Source organism: Chamaea fasciata, unplaced genomic scaffold (assembly GCF_029207755.1).
Source record: "Chamaea fasciata isolate MVZ Bird 193981 ecotype frontalis unplaced genomic scaffold, bChaFas1.0.hap1 SCAF_4, whole genome shotgun sequence".
Classification (NCBI taxonomy): Eukaryota; Metazoa; Chordata; class Aves; order Passeriformes; family Sylviidae; genus Chamaea; species Chamaea fasciata.
In genome coordinates this window covers 27,074,237-27,092,733 of record NW_027094089.1, presented here as the reverse complement: position 1 = coordinate 27,092,733, position 18,497 = coordinate 27,074,237, and the positions used below count along the sequence as shown (strand labels likewise).

Sequence of the window (18,497 nt, the reverse complement as noted above, 5' to 3'; positions counted from 1 at the left end):
GGAAAGAATATGTCAACTAGTTGCATGATTTTTCACATTTGCACAGGACTATTCAGCACTGAGATCATCTACTGGATATGCAGCTGGCATACAGGAGCCATTCCGTGACTGGAATTTTTTGTAGGCAACAAATTCTGCTGTGATTTTAAGACATAATAAATCCGTGAATAATATACGCCTAAGATGATGAAAAGGAAGGAAAAAGTTTAACCCCCCAAATCACAGACATATGGGAAATACAGAAATAAAAAAGGAAGTAGATCAATGGTGCTAAACAATAATGAAGTATGGTTTAATAGGAATAGTATTTATCCAAATCTTTAACACAATGCTTTAGAAACCTATGTTCCACTAAAAGCAAGTAGGACCCATGGTTGGAAAATCCTGAATGACTTATGAAAATGTGCCTTAAACCTATAGCCATGTAGGCATTTCTCAAGATGTGGTCTTTCTCTTTTCAGAAGTTTCAGTGTTTGTGAGGTATTTTAAAAAAATACGGCTTGTTCTTTTTCACAAAGTTTTGGTACTCAGCATCCAGTGTGATACCTCTAGAAACACTTCTTATTTCTTTTCCCTTCTCTGAACTCAGACCTCCAGCGATCTGGTCCAGTGCAGACATGCCCTCTGCCTGCACAGTGTCATCCTGCATGGTGCCTCACCAGGTGTGCATGTGATCTCGCTGTCTTTGCATTTAGACCCAAAACACCTCTTATGAATGGGATACTCTTACCTGCCTTGTGCCCCTCATTCAAGCACCTTGCTGCAGTATTTTTTGACTAATACTTCTCAGGCCCACAGTGCTAGTGATGACGTCCCTTCTGAGGTATAATTCAAGGACTTTCCCTGCAAACTTCTGTGCACAGGGTAGGGATATGTTAAGTGAGACCTGTGTAACTCATGAATAATGCAATGGCAAAACTTTTCCTCAGGCTTCCCTGCTGCAGCATAGGGGTTTGTTGATGCACATCTGGAGATCTGCATTTCCAATATCAGTCATGCTATGAAGTGTTATCCCACATTATATTCCCTTTTTGACCTTCTTGTTCACATCTTTAATAGGTGACTTTTTGCAATACCTTCTCCAGGTTTTCACAAATCTTCTTTGAGTGCCAGTCTAAAGTATATTAAGTTTATTCGGCTTCTACCTTTGAGATCTTTTATAAAGTTTTCAAGTGATATTTAGGGGAATATCCCTCCCCATGTTTTCCATCTGGGCACAGATTCTCCCTGCTGTCACACACATTATTCTAAAAATGTAAAGATAGGAAAGCCTGCCAAAAATTTCTAAGGAAAATCTAGACTAAATGGTGATTGCAAACCTCAAAGGAAGAGAACAATCAGACAGCTGACCCAGAAAAGATATTAATGCCATCGCAATTTTTTTTTTTTCCCCCCAGTTTTGGTATCTCAGTTACTTACTCTGCTTGCTTAGTGTCAGATTTCAGGTCAGATTCCAGTCCTATGTGTAAGGGAGTGACAAGTTAAAAAAAATAACTGACCTGTTGAGACACATTGCAGTGCACCCTGCCAGCTGATAAAATCGCAGAAAATTTTTTGACTGCAAGGCTCTTCCTTGCATGGATGATTTATGTAACTGAAGGCATGTCTGCATATTTGAACTAAGTGCGGTAAAGACTTATGAATGACTGGCTCAAATGTGCTCTTTAAAAACATTTTCTAAGCTGCCACTTTGTCATTTTAAGCACAAGACACCAGCGAGGAGGTATGAACTGCATATTTTTTCTAATTTAGGACCTGTAATTGTTATAAAAAGACCTTACCACTATAACTACCTTGGAGGATGTTGTAGCCAGGTGGGGGGTCAGCCTCTTCTCCCAGGAAACAGGATGAGAGGACATGGTCTTAAGCTGCGCCAGGGGAAATTCAGGATGGACATCAGGAGGAATTTCTTCACAGAAAGAGTGATTAGACAGAGGAATGGGGTGCCCAGGGAGATGGTGGAGTCACCTTCTCTGAAGGCATTTAAGGAAAGCCTGGATGTGGCACTCAGTGGCATGGCAGAGTTGAAATGGTAGTGTTTCATCACAGGTTGGACTCAGTTTTAGAGGTCTTTTCCAGTCTAATTGATTCTGTGATCATCTGTTTCTGAAACTATTTGATCTACCTGTAACACGTTTCTTCCCTAAAGCAGAGTGTTGTGTTTCTTTATGGACAGCATGCAAACACTTTGAGGGATGGAGATGCTCTAGCCAGTAGAGGGGAAGGTTTGGGGTACCTCAGAGCAGCCTCCCACTGCGACAGGCAGGACACAGAGACGGAGGGTGTGCAGTGGGTGAACAACTACACCAGTAACCCACATGTGGGCAAGTCCCACCCGAAGCATACAGCAACCCACAGCCCTGCAGGGTGTGAAGAAACACCGACCCAGGCCGGCGCTCCTGGAGAGGGGGCGGGTCGGCACAGGGGCCGCGCCGTGAGGAGGGCGGGAAGGAGGGGCGGAGGGCGGAGGCCGTAGGCCGTCTCGGGACAGCGGGCGGGGGGCGCGGCCCGGGGCGGTGACACTCTTCGCTGTCTCCGGGACTTCGCTGAGGCCTGACCGTCGCCCGCGCTGCGGGAGCCCGGCCGGGCCGTGGCTCCGGCATGGCCGGCGCGCCCGCCGCGCTGCTGCGGCCGGCGCTGCTGGTGCTGCTGCTGGCCTCCGGCCGGCCCGCTCTCGCAGGTAGGGCCGTGGCGGGGGCTGGAAGGCACCTGCGCCCGCGGGGAAGGGACGGCCCGCCCGCAGCCCCGGCGCCGGGGCTGCTCGGAGCGCTGGAGCGGCTTGTGACCGGTGTTCCCGTGAAAGCAGCAGCCCCACGGGGAGTGCCCCTGGCCCGGCCCGGCCCGGCCCGGCCCGGCCCGGCCCGGCGGGGGCCCTATGCTCGGGCCGGCAGCCGCCACAGCCCCTTGGCCGGGAGCGGGGGCGGGCGGGCGGCGCAGGTGGTGGGACAGCGGGCATTTTGTGAAGGCGTGATGTCCTCTTGCCCTAGAGTGAAGGCCGAGCTATCCGCTCGGGTGTGAGCCCGCCTTTTGTCTGCTTCCTCTCCTACTGCAGAGACGCTGGGACTTGACTTAGCTTCCTAATAACAATATGGATGCTTTGCAAGCAACGTAGATGTAAACCTTTCCTCTCCATCTCTTATAGCTGTAGTATGTCATGAGGAAAAATGGTGAGGCATAAACAAGAATATTCACTGCAATTCCTTCCCCTGCTCTTGCATGCATGTGAACTAGTAGTCTTGACGATAAGTATTAGCCAGCAGCTGCAGGTGTCTGGGTTTTAGCATACCGCTTCAGCTGTCTTGTGCCTGGCTTTTCAAGACGTGCCAGTCACCTCACCAGTATTGGTGCACGCTAAAGTGCAGGTCTTGGGCAGTCATCAAAACCACTGAAACAGCCTAAAACTTGAGCTGTAAATTCTGTTTGTTCTTGAGATGTAGCTTGAAGTACATTGCAATTTGAGCTTAAAAGACTGGAAATAAAGTTTACTATTTAAATCTATTATAAGAACTAGTGGACCAGTATGCAGTTGAAGAAGTGCCGTTTTTCATCCACCTTCACCCACCTTCTATCCCGCACTACAGTCCCATGCAGTGAGACAAACCAATTGCTATAACACCTTTTAGAAATGTCGAATTGTTAGTTTCTGTGGTTGTGTGGCATCTAGCTGAGAAGACTGGTTAGAAATGAACTAATATTTAATTGTAACCTTAAAATAATAGCTTTTACTTCAGAAGTTAATGAAGCGATTAATGAAAGGATTAAATTCTGATACTATAAATCAAATACACCAATCTTTTTTTTCCATTTATGAATTTCGGTGCATGGAGCTCTAAGTGATGTTTTTATCAGTTTTGTGAGTGAAGACCCCGCAGCCAGAGTGGGTGATTTTTTTTATTCCTCGTAGAGATGTCTCGAATGTATCAGGCATGTCAGAAGACCTGAGTGCCACTGAAGTGGCAATCTCTAGTAATAGTACTGTTGTCTGAAATGACATAACAAAGGTTTTTGTGGATTTTACTGCTAGTGGTGTTATGCCAACCAGTGCTTTATGCCTTACTGTTAGAATAGTGTCCTCTGTCCTTGGCACTGCAGGCAGTGCAAGGCAAAGCCAGATGATATATTTCCAAACCACCTGATAGGGACACAAACCTGCTTCTTCTGCATGCACCAATCTGTGATGTTCTGCTTGAGCTGCCTTCAAGATGAGATTTGCTAGACCATGTGGACTGACATCACCACCAGGAGAGCTTGTTAAAATCCGGCTGTCTTCCTTTACTCTGGGTGCTGTTACAACTATAACCTCACCCAGGTTATAGTAATCTAGCAAAAGGAAAGAAAACAGTCAAAGGCTGGGAAGGAAAAAAAAAAAAATCCACAATCTTCTTATAGTGCCCTGAAATTAGGTTTTAAATGGCTTTCTCAACTCTTCAGTTTTCAGTGAGTTTCTGTGATAGAACCAGAAAATAACAGCAGTGTTCATTTTATGTTCAGTGCTTTAACTACAGGACTGTCTTTTATCTGGAAGTCACAGAATGCTTTGGTTTGGAAGGGAACTTTAAACATTGTTGCTGGGTGTAAAGCGTTTGTAGATGCAACATGGGAATATTCTTCATTCTGTACATTTTAGGTGAGTGTAAGAGGCTTACACAGTCTGGTAGTGTTTGATTTACCCCCCAAATCTCACAAAATTTTACACTGAGGAAGTGTGAATCAACCCTGAGAATTCCCTTTTGAATAATTGTTAATTTGGCCCTACAGGGCATTCAGAATGAATCTAGCAGCTTTCTTTTCCACTTCCATTTTTCCTGTGTCTTTTATGTGCTGTTGGTATTATCTACTACCAGCTTAGATAAGCTGACAAAAATAGAGGAGTATTTTTTCATTATGAAGTGTCCTATTTTGATTCTTTTTGAGAATCCTTTTGAGGTTTTTTCACCCCTCTCATTCTGCTGCATTACTTCTGCTATTTGTCCTTTTAGCAAAGCTTCATTAACCCAACTCCTGATTTTGAAATACAAGCACCGTGTTTTGGAGAGCATAAGATTTGTAAGCAAACCATATTACGTATTCTGTGGTAGTGGGGATGTTTTTCAATATCAACAGTTGAATTTGATCTTATCTGTGATGCAGCAAGTAATGTGTCAAAAAAAAAGAATATTAAAAATATGTTTCTGTCTAGCTGTAAAAGAAATCATGCCAAGGCATTGTAGGTGGTCCAAAATTTTCTTTACTGATGGATCAGTGTCTGCCTGCCCCACCTTCAGAGACAGATTCTGACTCTGAAGAATTTTATGGAAGGCAGGTTAACTTAGGTTTCTTTTTTTCTTTCCAGAAAATTCATGTATAGTATAAATATCAAACTGTTGCCCAGTGGTACTTTGCAGAGTACACTTAACAGCTTCGTTCTAGTTATTCTGAATTGCACTGAGTAATCCATAATCTCTCTGCTTAATTTCTTCTCCCAAAATCCAATGTGAATGAATTTTCCATAATATAAAAAATTATAATTATTTAACCTATTCCCTGTCCTTTTAATAGTCCTTACTTATACTGGGGGCTTGCCTCTAGTTATGTTATTCCAATACTTGCTTTAAAGAGGAGGACTTTCTTTATTTACCTCACAGAATAACATTTTTATGTGCAACAAAGGGCATAGGTCCTCTCAGTGTATAAATTTAATGTAAAACCTACAAGGTGTATTTGAGCTATTTGATGAAAGCTTCTTTAGAGCTAGAAGCAAACTGCTGCTGTGGAGGAAGAATTCCTTTTTGTTCCACTTGGGATCAGTTTTTCCAGGCACAGTGGTGACTCTTTCTTTGGAAGAAATATGTGTATTTCAGTAATGTAAAGATCTTTCCTGTGTTTCTCTGGGTACTTAATGTAACTTGATATTACATAGTTGTTGGCTGTGGGGTTTGCTGAAATCTTGTTCTTGGGGAAGCTACTTAGAATTTTAAATATATTATATAGTAAATTTTTAGATGCTGTTATTGGTTGTTATTTCATGAGTGAGCTGCTCAGTTAGGTCTTTGATTTGGTACTCTACACAGGATTCAGTTCAGAGTCAGATTTAAAGCCACACTTTTTAGGAGTTGTCAGAGTGTATTAGATTAAGGAAGGAGGCAACTAATGTAGGAACTGGAACATTTGAACCTCGAAAGCCCTCTGTGATAATGCTTGATTTTAAAATGAGAAAATTATTTCAGAATGAAGCTATAAACTGCAAAATAATTAGTTAACTGGTAATGGTCTTACAAGCTGTATCCAAACATAGTTGAAAGCATCATAAACTTTGGCAAATGGAATTTGAAAATAGACATGTCTTGAAAAAAAAAAGGTCAAGGATCAGCTCGAAGGAATCAAAGCTTTTCCTGAATCCTCCTCCTAAATCCTAAATCAAGAGCAAAAACCCTGCAGTGGATCTTTGTAGCCAGTTGATTAAGTTGCTAGTATAAAAGAAACACTCAGAAAGGGCATGGCTACTGCAGAGAAGCTAAACTAAATGGCATTTATTGCTAATTGGGAAGATTCCCAAACTGAAATTCCTTTTTTGGGGTGATGACAGGGGAGGAGAGGGGTTGACCTAAAAAAACTTGGTGATGAAATAACTTGCTTGCTAAGGGTAATATCTGATCTCATGCTTAAATTCCCTGGTACCTGAAGCCTGGATGGTGGCATATTTTATGCCAATATTTAAAACAAGAATTACCAGGGTACTGTAAGCCTGACGTCCATAACTCAAATTTATAGGTACTGTAACAAAGACAAAAGATGCACAAGTGAGAAGGATCAATTTTGGAGGAGTCTATAAGATTTCTTTAAAGAGTTCTTTACAAACCCCTTGGAGTTTTCTTGATGGGGGTGAGCAAGGTGTCTTAAGATTTGGAGTTTCAAAAGACTTTTTAGCAAGTTTGCTGCCAAAGGCTTTTTAGCATTCATTGGAGTGCAGAGCTTTGTATATAAAGTAATGGATTAAATAGGAGGAGCGGTAGATGATTGATACATTTTTTTTATGTGTCAGAGGGAAGTTACCAGTAGAATTTTGGAGGATTTGGTCTTAGGATCTCTGCAGTTCAGAACAGGGATGGTAAAAGCAGTGAGTAGTCAAATGACAACTCTGACTGGTTTTACTGTTCCTCAGAGCAGAAAAGAGGGGAGGAGACAGTGAAGGAGGCTTGTATAGGTCTGAGTGACTGGCCAACAGGCCAGATGGCAGGGGTGGTTATGGGTTGCAAACAGGACACAAGAGGACAGCTGTGCCTGGAATAGAGGGATGAAAACATCTGAAAATGACACAGGTGGCAGGAGACTTGTGGGTCTTCTCTGTAGAGATGGCATAGATTGTCTCTGATGGAGACCTAAGACCGTGTTGTAGATGAAAATGTTTCCAAAGAAAACTAGAGGAGTACTTCAGAGAGAAATTCTATGCCAGCTACAAAATAGACTGGGTGTGACAAGCTCAGGAAAACACCTGAAACAAACAAATAAAAATGAAGGAGTATTTGAAAGAAATTATTCAGTATAATTGCATGGCTCTTACCATTCCCAGTCATCACTGCTGGAGATAAGAAAACTAGACTGTATTCACCCTTTGTCCAGTCTGGTATGGCCGTTGGGCTCTTACTAAATTGTTTGGACTGGTGAATTTGATATCTGAGATTTATTTTCATTTGTATGTGAATAGGTATATAGAAAATAATATAAATTGTTGTCATATATTTAGGTATGAATAAGGAAAATATCTTTTGTGTGTGTGTGTGTGTGTGTGGTTCAATTTCCTATTTAGTTTTCTTTATTTCTTTCAGTATCATTTTATGGTGATAGTTTTGTGGAGCTGAACATGGCAGAAGCATCCCTTCAGACATTGTTACAGTTGAAATTTCGAACAAGCAAGCCACAGGGTCTACTTCTTCTTGCAGCTGGGAAGACTGATTATTGTTTAATGGAGCTACGCTCAGGATATGTGCAAGTATGCTTTATAGCTGTAGCTAAAAAATATGTGTAGCCTGTATTGCTCAGAGTTTTTCTTAAGGCTGTTATCTATAACAAGATATCTAAACAAGTTTCTGTTTAAAGAAATGGAGCAGTCACTTAATATCATTGATAATTTCAAGTTATGACTTTTATTTCTTACAGTTATATCTTTACAGTCTTTGAGATCTCTAGATCTTAAAATCAAGATTATTGTGTTCGAAGCATGAGATTCAGTAAAGGCAAAATTTCAAATTTAATCATGTTAGTGTTAGCATTACAGAAAGTGCTTGAGTCTGAGGAATTGTTTTTCTGCAGGATAAGGTTTTGAAGGTCACTTTCAGTTGGGCTCTCAGGAGCTGTAGTTCCTAGCAGAACTGCAGAGGAGTCCATTCCTGCTTCTGCAATTATTCAAACATTTGTGATGGCAAGTAAACCTACATGGAATTTTAGTAGGATTTTATTTTTTTGTAAATTGTATGCTTGGTATTAAAATATATGAAACTGAATGTATTAACTATATATTAATGTATGATTGTGAAAAATATCACTTTGGATTTTGGTAATTAAAATTCTATCTCTTGCAGTTGAGAATTAACTTTGGTGTGGGAGAACAAGTACTGCATTCTCAGCAAAGATCTCAACTGAATGATTTGGCTTGGCACCTGGTTGAACTACATCATGAACAAGATAATGTCACATTGGTAATTGATAAACACGATAGAACAAGTGCAAAAATGCCTGGAATTCTTTATGAACTAAACATTGATTATGGATTCTACATAGGTGGTACTGGTAAACTTGATGTTCCCTACCTTTTTGGAGCACTACCCAGTTTCCGAGGATGTATTGATGGTGTGTCATTCAACCGGTTAGACATTCTGATGCCTCTGAGACCTTCTCCTGGCTTTAAAAACATCCATGAAGTTTCAGTGGGGTGCAGTGATGAATTCTTTGCAGGTGATGAAGAGCCCATTAGTTTCTTCAGTTCCAGGTCCTATATTTCTTTCCCATCGTGGAATGTGGACAATGAGGGAATCTTCGAGTATACTTTACAAACCTCGGCTACATCTGGCTTGCTGCTTTACCACGCAGGGCAAGCAGGAGATTTCATTGCAATGGAAATGGAAGATGGTTTAATTAAAGCTTATGTTGGAAAACATAAAAGTAGAACTCATCTTTCTTCTCGTAGGTCAGTCAATGATAGTCATTGGCACTACATCAAACTGAAATTTACTGCAGAATATTTGCAGCTAACATTGGATGAAGAAACTGTGGAAAAGTCATTACCTCCCCAGAGTAAGTTGCCACTTCTGAAGGGATCCTTCTTTGTAGGTGGTGTAGATGACAGCATACGATCAGAAGTGATTAAGTTAATCTCAGGATCTGGGAAGTACGCCAGAGGAGGGTCCTTCAAAGGCTGCATAACGAATCTGAAAGCTGACTCAGAAAAGAAATCACTGAAGAATGTTCTAGTAACGAAGGACATTTCAGCTGGATGTGAAATGCAGAGTTCTTTTAAAACAAATCTTTCTTTAGAGATGGCATTAAAGAACCCTCCTGTAAAAGCAGCTCCTGTGTTTGCCATTTCTCATGAAAGCTCGATTTCTCTGGGCAAGGAAGACAAAAGCCACCTTTTAGTTCTGAGTAACTTGGTTGTGCTAGAGGGTAAACAGGCTTCGCTTGAATCTAAGCATATTAAAGTTAACTTAGACTTGCAGAAATTAGGGATTAATCGGTCACAAATTCTTTTTGATATAAAGGAACCACCCTCTCATGGACACTTGAAACTGAATGTTGTACCGTTGCAGGAGGTAAATGCATTTACTATGCAGGATATGTGGCAGAGGAAGATTCTGTATGTCCATGATGGCTCTGAGGACACTTATGATTATTTTAATTTCTCCATTTCCATCAGCAGTGAGAAGATTGTGTCTCCATATTTGGAAGGAAATGAGCAGCATATGTTTAGCATTACTGTTACTCCAGTAAATGATGCACCTGAGATCATACTTCCAGAGGGAAGCTTGCTTCTTATCTTAGAGAACTCAAAGAAACGTTTGACTAATGACCTGATAAAAGTTCTAGATAAAGATACTGATTCTGTGGGTCTCAGACTTTCAGTGCTTGGAAATCTGAATGCAGATGCAGGATTTTTAGAAAATTCAAGGCATCCCGGAAAAGCTATCACTACTTTTTCTAATGAGGATTTAAACAAAGGCACTGTTTTTTTTGTCCACACAGGCGTCAAGAACTCAAGGATTGTTCTCAGGGCAAGTGATGGTGAGAAGATGAGCAACACTGTTGTTTTACGTGTCATGGCAATTCCTTTGGATTACAGAGTTGTCAACAACTCGGGAATAAATCTCCTCCAGGGTCTTACAGCTCTTATAAGACCTAGGCATTTGGCAGTTGAAACAAATGCTGTCCTCCAGGACCTGGAGATACGGTACGAGATCACAGAGCCACCTCACTTTGGTCAGGTCCAAAGGCAGCATTCAAGGGGGGTATGGAAGCAAGTTAGCTCTTTTTCTCAGCGCTCTCTTGAGCGCAGCCGTGTGAGATACTGTAGCACTTTTAAAGACATTCAGCTGGAAAACATTATGGACCAATTTAAGTTCAAAGTTAGCGTAGCAAACAGAATCAGTGAAGAGCACACATTTCCAATCAAAGTGAAATGGTTAAGGTACAGTCTATTGAAACATGCTCCTCTAGAAATTGAAAAATCAAAAAAGAAATACTTGAATTCTGGTAATCTTTTTGCTGTGATTGCAGATCTGGAGATACCTGAAGATGAGCTTCATTTCAAACTTCTGTCCCTACCAAGGAATGGACAGATACTGCTTAATGACCAGCCTTTGAAAAAAGATTCAGTCTTTAGCCAAAAAGATATTACTAATCAAAAAGTGGCATATGAATTAATCCAGTACCATGAAGACTGTGATTCATTTAGATTTTTCATTTCTACAAAGTATCTGGATTCAAATTTTTATGATTTTGAAATCTACATCAAATCAGATTTCAGAAACATTATTTTGACTAACAATGGCCTTAATGTTACTGAAGGGGAAGGAGAATTAATAACAAGCACGGAATTGTTTGTGCAAACACCAGATAATAAAACTTTCCAATATGAAGTTACACAGTTTCCTGAGCATGGGAGATTAAAATTTACTAATTTTTCTCGTTCATTTGAGAATAATGGCAATCTTACAACTTTCACTAATAAAGATATAACTAATAAGTGCCTTATGTATGTGCATGATGATTCTGAGACCACATTTGATGAATTTCATGTCAGAGCTTTCAGCAAAGAGTCAGGAAAGGGGACAAACTTTGGTCCAGAAGTAGAACCTTTGTCAGTGGAAATTAGATTCTATATTTCTGTCCAGCTGAAGAACGATGAGAAACCAGTTCGTGTAATTGATAAGATATTTGACATAGTGAGGAATGGGCAGCGATTATTAACTCTGGCAGATCTTTGCTATCATGATCCTGATTCTGATTTTGATGATGGACAGTTGTTGTATACTAGACGTGGTATTTCCAATGGGGACTTGGTGCTAACAAATGATACTTTGCATAGAATCTACCAATTCAAGCAAGTGGACCTGGAGCAAAAGCAAGTCCTGTTTTTACACCATGGTGCAGATTTTGGGCGTTTTGTGCTTTTTGTGACAGATGGCAAGCACTATACTTCCTTGCTTCTGGAAGTTAATGCTACCGATCCTTATGTTAGGTTGGCAAATAATACAGGATTGTTGGTTCAGAAGGGGAAAGAAGAAACTGTTTCAACAGCTAACCTAAGTGCTGCTACAAACCAAGACATAAGAAGTGATCATGAGCTTACATATGAAATACTCTCTTTCCCAAAATATGGAAGAATATATGTGAATAATGTATTAATGGATTCCTTTACTCAGCTTGATCTGATAAAGGGGCATGTGACCTACAGACATGATGACAGCAGCAACCTTATAGACACATTTAACTTTACAATCCATGCTGGAGATGTCCATCTGGATGCTGGACTACAGATTCGCATATATTTGGAAAGTCAGCAGCAGCCACCAAGGATTGTGAACAAAAACAATCTCTTGGTTGAGGAAGGAAAACCAGTGAAAATCAGTAAAGGAAAGCTGCAAGTAGGTTAACCATGTTGTCCATTCCTCCAATCTTGTAGCAAGTTTTCATTTCTTTTTTTTAGCCATTGCAGTGTCTTTAGTTTGTGTCTTCTCTTCTTTAACTCCTTTTGATTACCACTAGTATGATTGTATTCTGGGTGTTTAGCTCAGGAGAGACTGACATTAGCAAGCTTCCATTTCTAGGAAGGAAAACAGATTATGTTAAAGAAAAGGACTTCCCATAGTCTTTGACTCTATTATGTATTGGTGCTTAAGAAAATTATCATTTGGAGATTCTGCATGTATATATTTGTTTTAGGTTTAACAGCTATTTCTGGTCCGTGTAATGTCCTTAATTGAGATCATGGGAAATGCCGAGGAGAAAAGGGTTTTGTTTGATTTAATTTGGAGCTAGCCCAGTTAAAACTGTTTGAGAATTACATCCAAAATTTTAAAAAACAAGTCACAAACCTGAGGCTCTTTTTGTTTGATAATTCTTTCCTGCCCAATTTTTGCATGTAGCCTTCCAGTAACCACCGCGAGAGGGCTCCAGCTGCATGTTACTGGAATCCTGAATTCCTTGTTTCAGACAGGGATCTGTAGCTGTGAGGCCAGTAGTTAATGATGCAGTATGTTCCTTTTCAAAACTTACAAAACATATTTGGGGTTACAAGATGACTCCCATGCCACCTTTATTTAACATGGGTCTGCTTAAAGTGTAGTATTGTTTTGTGAACTATGTAATTCACCTAAGAAGTGCCAGTTTAGTAGTTTAGTTAGGTAGACAATCCCAGAATTGAAATTGAGAAATTCAGAAAAGAATTACAGAATTCTTCCCACTTCCATTCGAATAATTTTGGGTAATGTTCTTAAATTCAAGGTTGTTCATGAAAATAGTTCTCCATCTGAGATTGTGTTCACAGTAAGACAACTTCCAGTACACGGATACATTCGGAAGTTTTCCTCAGAAGAAAGTTATCTCAGTTCTGACCAAAGGCCTGCTTTGAGCTTCACACAGCAAGATGTTGACGAGGGCAAAGTTCAGTATGTGCAGGCAGTTTCTGACCAACTAGGTGACCATTTTTTCCTGGATGTGACCAATGGTGTCAGAACAGTGACTGGAATAGAGATCTCTGTAGACATCATCCCCAGAATGATTCCACTGGAAGTACAGAACTTTACAGTATTTGAAGGAGGCTCAAAAGTCCTGGTGGAAGACTATCTAAAAATTTCTAGTAGACACTTTGCAGGACTCACCTGTGAATTCATTTTAACTGAGCAGCCAAAACATGGATACGTTGAAAACTCTCGTGTTCCTGGAATGAAGTTAGCCACGTTTACCAGAAAACAGGTAATGCCTTTAGATCTTGTCAAATGTAGTCTTGATTAATTATTTGCTTTGCTGCAAGCTGTACGATTTTGTGGGAGGTGGTGAGATACATGAGTTTGAGCTTTATTGTGGCCTTGAGTTGAAGATCTTTCTAGCTGGTCATTTGGAGTGAGGAGGGAGGCTCCCTTGTTGTGGTGAACCGCATCACTTCCTTGATGGACTATTGACACAGACTAATGTGCTCTAGCCACAGTAGACTAATGGGCCACTCACACTCAGGCAGAGTTTTAGCTACTCTGGAAATGTGAGACTGAGAATTTAAAAAGACCGGAGGAAATGGTATGTAGATTGAACAAGTAGAAAAGTGGAAAAGAAGTAATTTTTTATGTAATTTCTTTGCCCACAGACAGCCACTATATACACAACTTGCTAATTTTCAGTCATTTAGCTCCAAGAAACAAAATGGTATGGTAGGTCACCATCTACTAGCACTGTGTTCAGTTTATAGATTCCAGGAAGCATTGTTAAATATAGTGGGGTTGGATTTCTGTTTTTCCTTCAGGCAAAAGGGAGAATGCCAAGACTGTCAAGATAATCTGACTAGAGGAATGGACAGATGAACAGTAAAATTTACTGTTGTGAACAGAGCAAAGATAGAGGAACAATCTGATATTATAGCATAAATAAAGTTTTTGAAGTCATAAAATGTTCATGCAATAAATACGGAGAGTCATGAGTAGGATATTTTTTAATGTGACATTTATTTTCTTCTAGCCTCTTTAGTTCTTCAGCTTGTTATATTTTTCAGGTGGAACAAGAATTAATTTACTATGTTCATGATGACAGTGAAGAACGGATGGACAGTTTTACTGTGATAGTAAATAACACGGAGTTGTGGAAGCAAAGTTTACCCCAAACTGTGTTTGTAACTGTTACTGCAGTAAATGATGAAGCTCCTATTGTAAAAATAAACAGGATTCTTCAGGTATGTTCAAATGTCAACATTTTGAAGTGTTAAAATTAATTCCATCAATTCTGATGCTACTTAATGCACTTTCATTAACAGACTACAGGTTTGTATCTGGTAGGATAGTCAGGATAATATGTAGTAGTCCTTGGATTTAGAAAAATTAATGCTAATTATAGGAGTCAGTACATAGATTATTGTATTTAGGAAGATTTTAGACATGGAGAACTCTTCTGGCTGTTAAAAGGTTTATCAAGGAGGCTGAATGAGCATTCTTTTAATCTTAAAGTTACATGAAATCTCTTGGACTGATGCAGGGCTTGTGAGTATGGATGGTTTGCACCTGCATGGTTGTTATGTTTTCGCGTTGTTTCCTGTGGTGTCTTGAGGGCTGTTAATGAACATGTAACTTGAAAAGTACCAAGAATAGTGATGATAAGAATGCCAACTTTTCTCTATTGTATTTGCACAGCCTTCCAACCCTATGCCTCTTGCCATGAAGTGCACTAAAGGGTCAGACCTGCTGAAGTGCATTCTACTGCCTGCTCCTGTCCAGATGTGCCAGTAGAATGGGACAAGAGAGAATTTACTATGTGTTGGGTATTTCTTACACAGAACATGAGTGTTTCCCTTCTCAAAAGTTGCAAATAATATAATGCAATCTGTGGAAGTCTAGGTTCATCAGAATATTAGTCCAGTCATTGAAGCTACTACTGTGTGATACTGTGAGCTAAGAAAAAACATGTTTTTTTTTTTTTTGTAACTGCTTTCCCCCCAGAAAATCCTGAAGAAAATTTTTAAGTTGTTGACTGATGCTACCTTTAGCTCTTAATAACCATAGCTGGTTATTTCTAATCTACTGAATTTTGAAGTTATCTACCACTACAGAATTGACTACTGTCACTTTAGTTTCAGTGCATTTTCAGATTGATAAATTAATTAATTTTTTTTATTTATAGTATTTAAACCAGGACATTTTTGTATAGCATTTGTTTGTATTATGATAGCACTCAGTAACCAGAATCATTTTAGTAAAGACACTGTGCGCAAAAAGCCCCACATGTAAAGACTTCCAATCTGAGGTCTGATGAGTAAAAACTAGTTTAATGGCTCCAAAAATCAGGATGAAGTGAACATGGGTCAGCTAATGAGCCTGTGGCTACAGTAAACTAGCTGGAAGACATCAAGGCTGTGAAGATATTTATGAATCTGCGTGAAAGAAGCTAAGCAGGGTATTTTGAGGCTGCAGTCATTCCCAGTGCTCTATGATGCAGTTTATGATTAGGTGGTACCAAAACATGCATTTAATTTTATGTAGTTAGTTGTGTGTTGGAGAGGGAGAGTGTATTACTGTAAAGATGATTGTAACCTCGTGTATTTAGCCTTTTCACATGAGAAAATACATGATTTTTTAACTAGCTGTGGTGGTAGTATTGTGTAACTTCACAGTGACAGCAGATAATCTGCAGATGCTCATGACAGAAGATATCCTGCCCTGTGCAGAGACTGCTGGCAGAAGAGCAGGCTGCCTTCACAAACATTTGGGTGGCACAGAGCACAGTCTTTCCTGCTTGAAGTAATTACAATGGTACTCTACAGACATCAGCACAGCATGCAGTAATCTTTGTCTAGTCACAGAGAGGAGAGCACAATGTTCAGTCAAGTTTTTTTGGGTCTCTGTTCTGGTGCATTGCTGGCACCAGAACAGAGTTGGCATTGAACTGCTGGAATTGCAGTCTATTAACGGAACTAAGGCTGTGCAGTGCACTGCAATGCAGCTTATGGATTTTTCTAAAAATATCTGTGAATCTAGGCTTCCCAAGAGGAGGGATAACAAAGCTTCACCTGCCCAGAGATGGTCCTCTCCACGAGGGAGGCAATCTGTGTGCTAGAACCAGGATGCTGCCTTTGTGCTTGTGGTTTTGGTAGTCATGCACAAGCTATTATTGAAAAATCAAGTTTGTATTTGTTGTGAGTGGCTACCAATATGTACACATATGGTGGATTCATGTGCAGTCTAAAACAGATCTGGCAGTCAAATTATCTGCTGGGAGGAGTACACTGAGATGATTCTTCCTCAAATCAAACTTGCACATCATCAATAGATGGAAGAAAATGCATTTTTCTTAGTCCTGCTAAATATTGAGATGAGATGGGCATTCCTGTGTAGGGTAATGGCAGCTGGCCCTATGTTCTAGCCAAACAGTCTGTGCTCCTCAAGAGCAGTGCTAGTGGTAGATACTGAATGATAGATGATGTTGCTTTTAAAAACTCAGTTGCTCTTTTATCTATTTTGAAAGGTTGGAAGTAGACAGAAGTATAAAATGAATGACCAGTACTGTGTAAACTGAAGTCCATTAGAACTGTTTGAGTTGACTGAAGTTTAGGACCTCAGAAATTTTGTAGGTCACAGTTTAAAGAGTCAGAAAGAAATGCTAAATGATTTTAAAAATAGGCTGGGATATGGCATCTGCTGCTGAGAAGTAGCTTATGTGAAGAAGTGCATTATGGGGCCAGTGATGTTGGTGTCGGCATATGGAAGATAATTTTGGCCTTTGTCATGGGCTTCTCTCCAAATGCAAGAAATTCTTGGGTGTGTGGTCACATGCTGAATGGGTCTAACTCTAGCTTCCTCACTTCAGAGACATACATCTATACCTTCTTCAAACAGCCTTGTCTGTTGCTATCAATGCTATGAGCATCTTGGCTGGAGTTTCAGGGTGGCAGACATCCAACCATTTTGGGACTTTTTCTCTGGTTTTCCTCTAGGAAGCATTTTAGATGCAATTTCTTAAAATTTCCACAGGTTCTATAGACTTTTTTTTTTTTTTCTGGAATGGGAATGGGTAAAGGAAATACAGTGTTTTGAAGAAAATCACTATTCTGGCTTTATATGCTGCAATTGTATGTGTTTAAATATATGGCCAGCAATGCTGTGAAATGACTGTATCCTCCTGTTGCCACAAGAGGGCTGTATTTTCCTGGAATTAGTTTTTTTAAAAACCCCACAAATTTAAACTGATTATTTTTGTTGTTTTCTCTAAATTGCTCTCTAGAGTGTTAAAATGTGAATACAGAATGTCTGGTAGGATATGTGGCATGCTCAGCTGATACTGATGACCTGAATCCTGTAAGTAGAGCAGAATAAATTATATCAGCAAGGTCGTGAACCTTTTTTTGGACTATGCCTATGAAATATGTTAGGCACGTGAAAAATCAGTGTTATGCTACATCCTAGAAGTTCAGATACAGTTTTTGTGGTGCTCTTCAAGGAGACTTTGATCTCAGATATGAAAAATAAGATGTTTGTACAATTCTTGCTGTGTTTTCAGTGTTTGCTTCCCTACGGTTCTTTTCAGCTCTTAGATCTCATTCCTCAAGGATCATGTTGCAGGCCATGTATAGTACTTAAAAAGCATTAAGTGGTACTGTGCTGGGACAACAGAATTAAATACTGATGTTACAGAATAAACACTTTTTAAAGTGTTTTAAAGAATTAAAATTAGAAAATTTAATTCTTTTTTCCTTTAGTAAGGAAAATAATTTGAAACTTAACGAGTCGTTTGTAATAACACGTGACAATTATAATTTCTTATATTTTTGCATATTCTGTATGTGATCTTTTATTTTCTTCATAGAATAATTTCTTATATTTTTGCATATTCTGTATGTGATCTTTTATTTTCTTCATAGAATAATCTACACAAGTGCTACTGAGACAAATTGGAAGAGCAAAAATGTGTGACTCTGATGTGCTTGGTGCCACTTACTAAGTCACCCATTGCCGTTAGTTGTTGTTCTGGTCATAAGTGTTATTCTTTATCAGAATTTAATATTAGTAATAACATTATTAGGAAGTGTAGTGCAAAATATGTGTTTCAGGGCAGAAAATAACTGTTTGCTAGTTGAAAGGTATTTTCTGTTATGAACTTAATTTTCATACTTCTGATCAGAAAAAAAATGAACTTCATTTTAGTATCATTTTTTCCATGTCATATATTTTGTTACACAATGTAGAATGAAATCTTTCCTCTGTTGAAGCGTGGTGGCACAAATTTCAGTCCCGTACAAGGTTTTCTTTCATGGTTCATGTTAAAAAGTAGAA

General features: G+C 39.6%; 1 protein-coding gene across 1 annotated transcript in view; it reads left to right on the top strand.

Moving 5' to 3' along the window:
- Positions 1-2,587: 2,587 nt before the first annotated feature.
- Positions 2,588-18,497, top strand: part of LOC136288240 (chondroitin sulfate proteoglycan 4-like) — a 36,815-nt gene continuing 20,905 nt past the window's right edge. Inside the window, exons 1-5 of the mRNA XM_066181147.1 lie at positions 2,588-2,680; positions 7,806-7,969; positions 8,559-12,116; positions 12,976-13,446; positions 14,234-14,410. Of these exons, the coding sequence (XP_066037244.1) occupies positions 2,602-2,680; positions 7,806-7,969; positions 8,559-12,116; positions 12,976-13,446; positions 14,234-14,410 (4,449 nt within the window). The 5' untranslated portion in view covers positions 2,588-2,601. The remainder of the gene's footprint in view (positions 2,681-7,805; positions 7,970-8,558; positions 12,117-12,975; positions 13,447-14,233; positions 14,411-18,497) is intronic.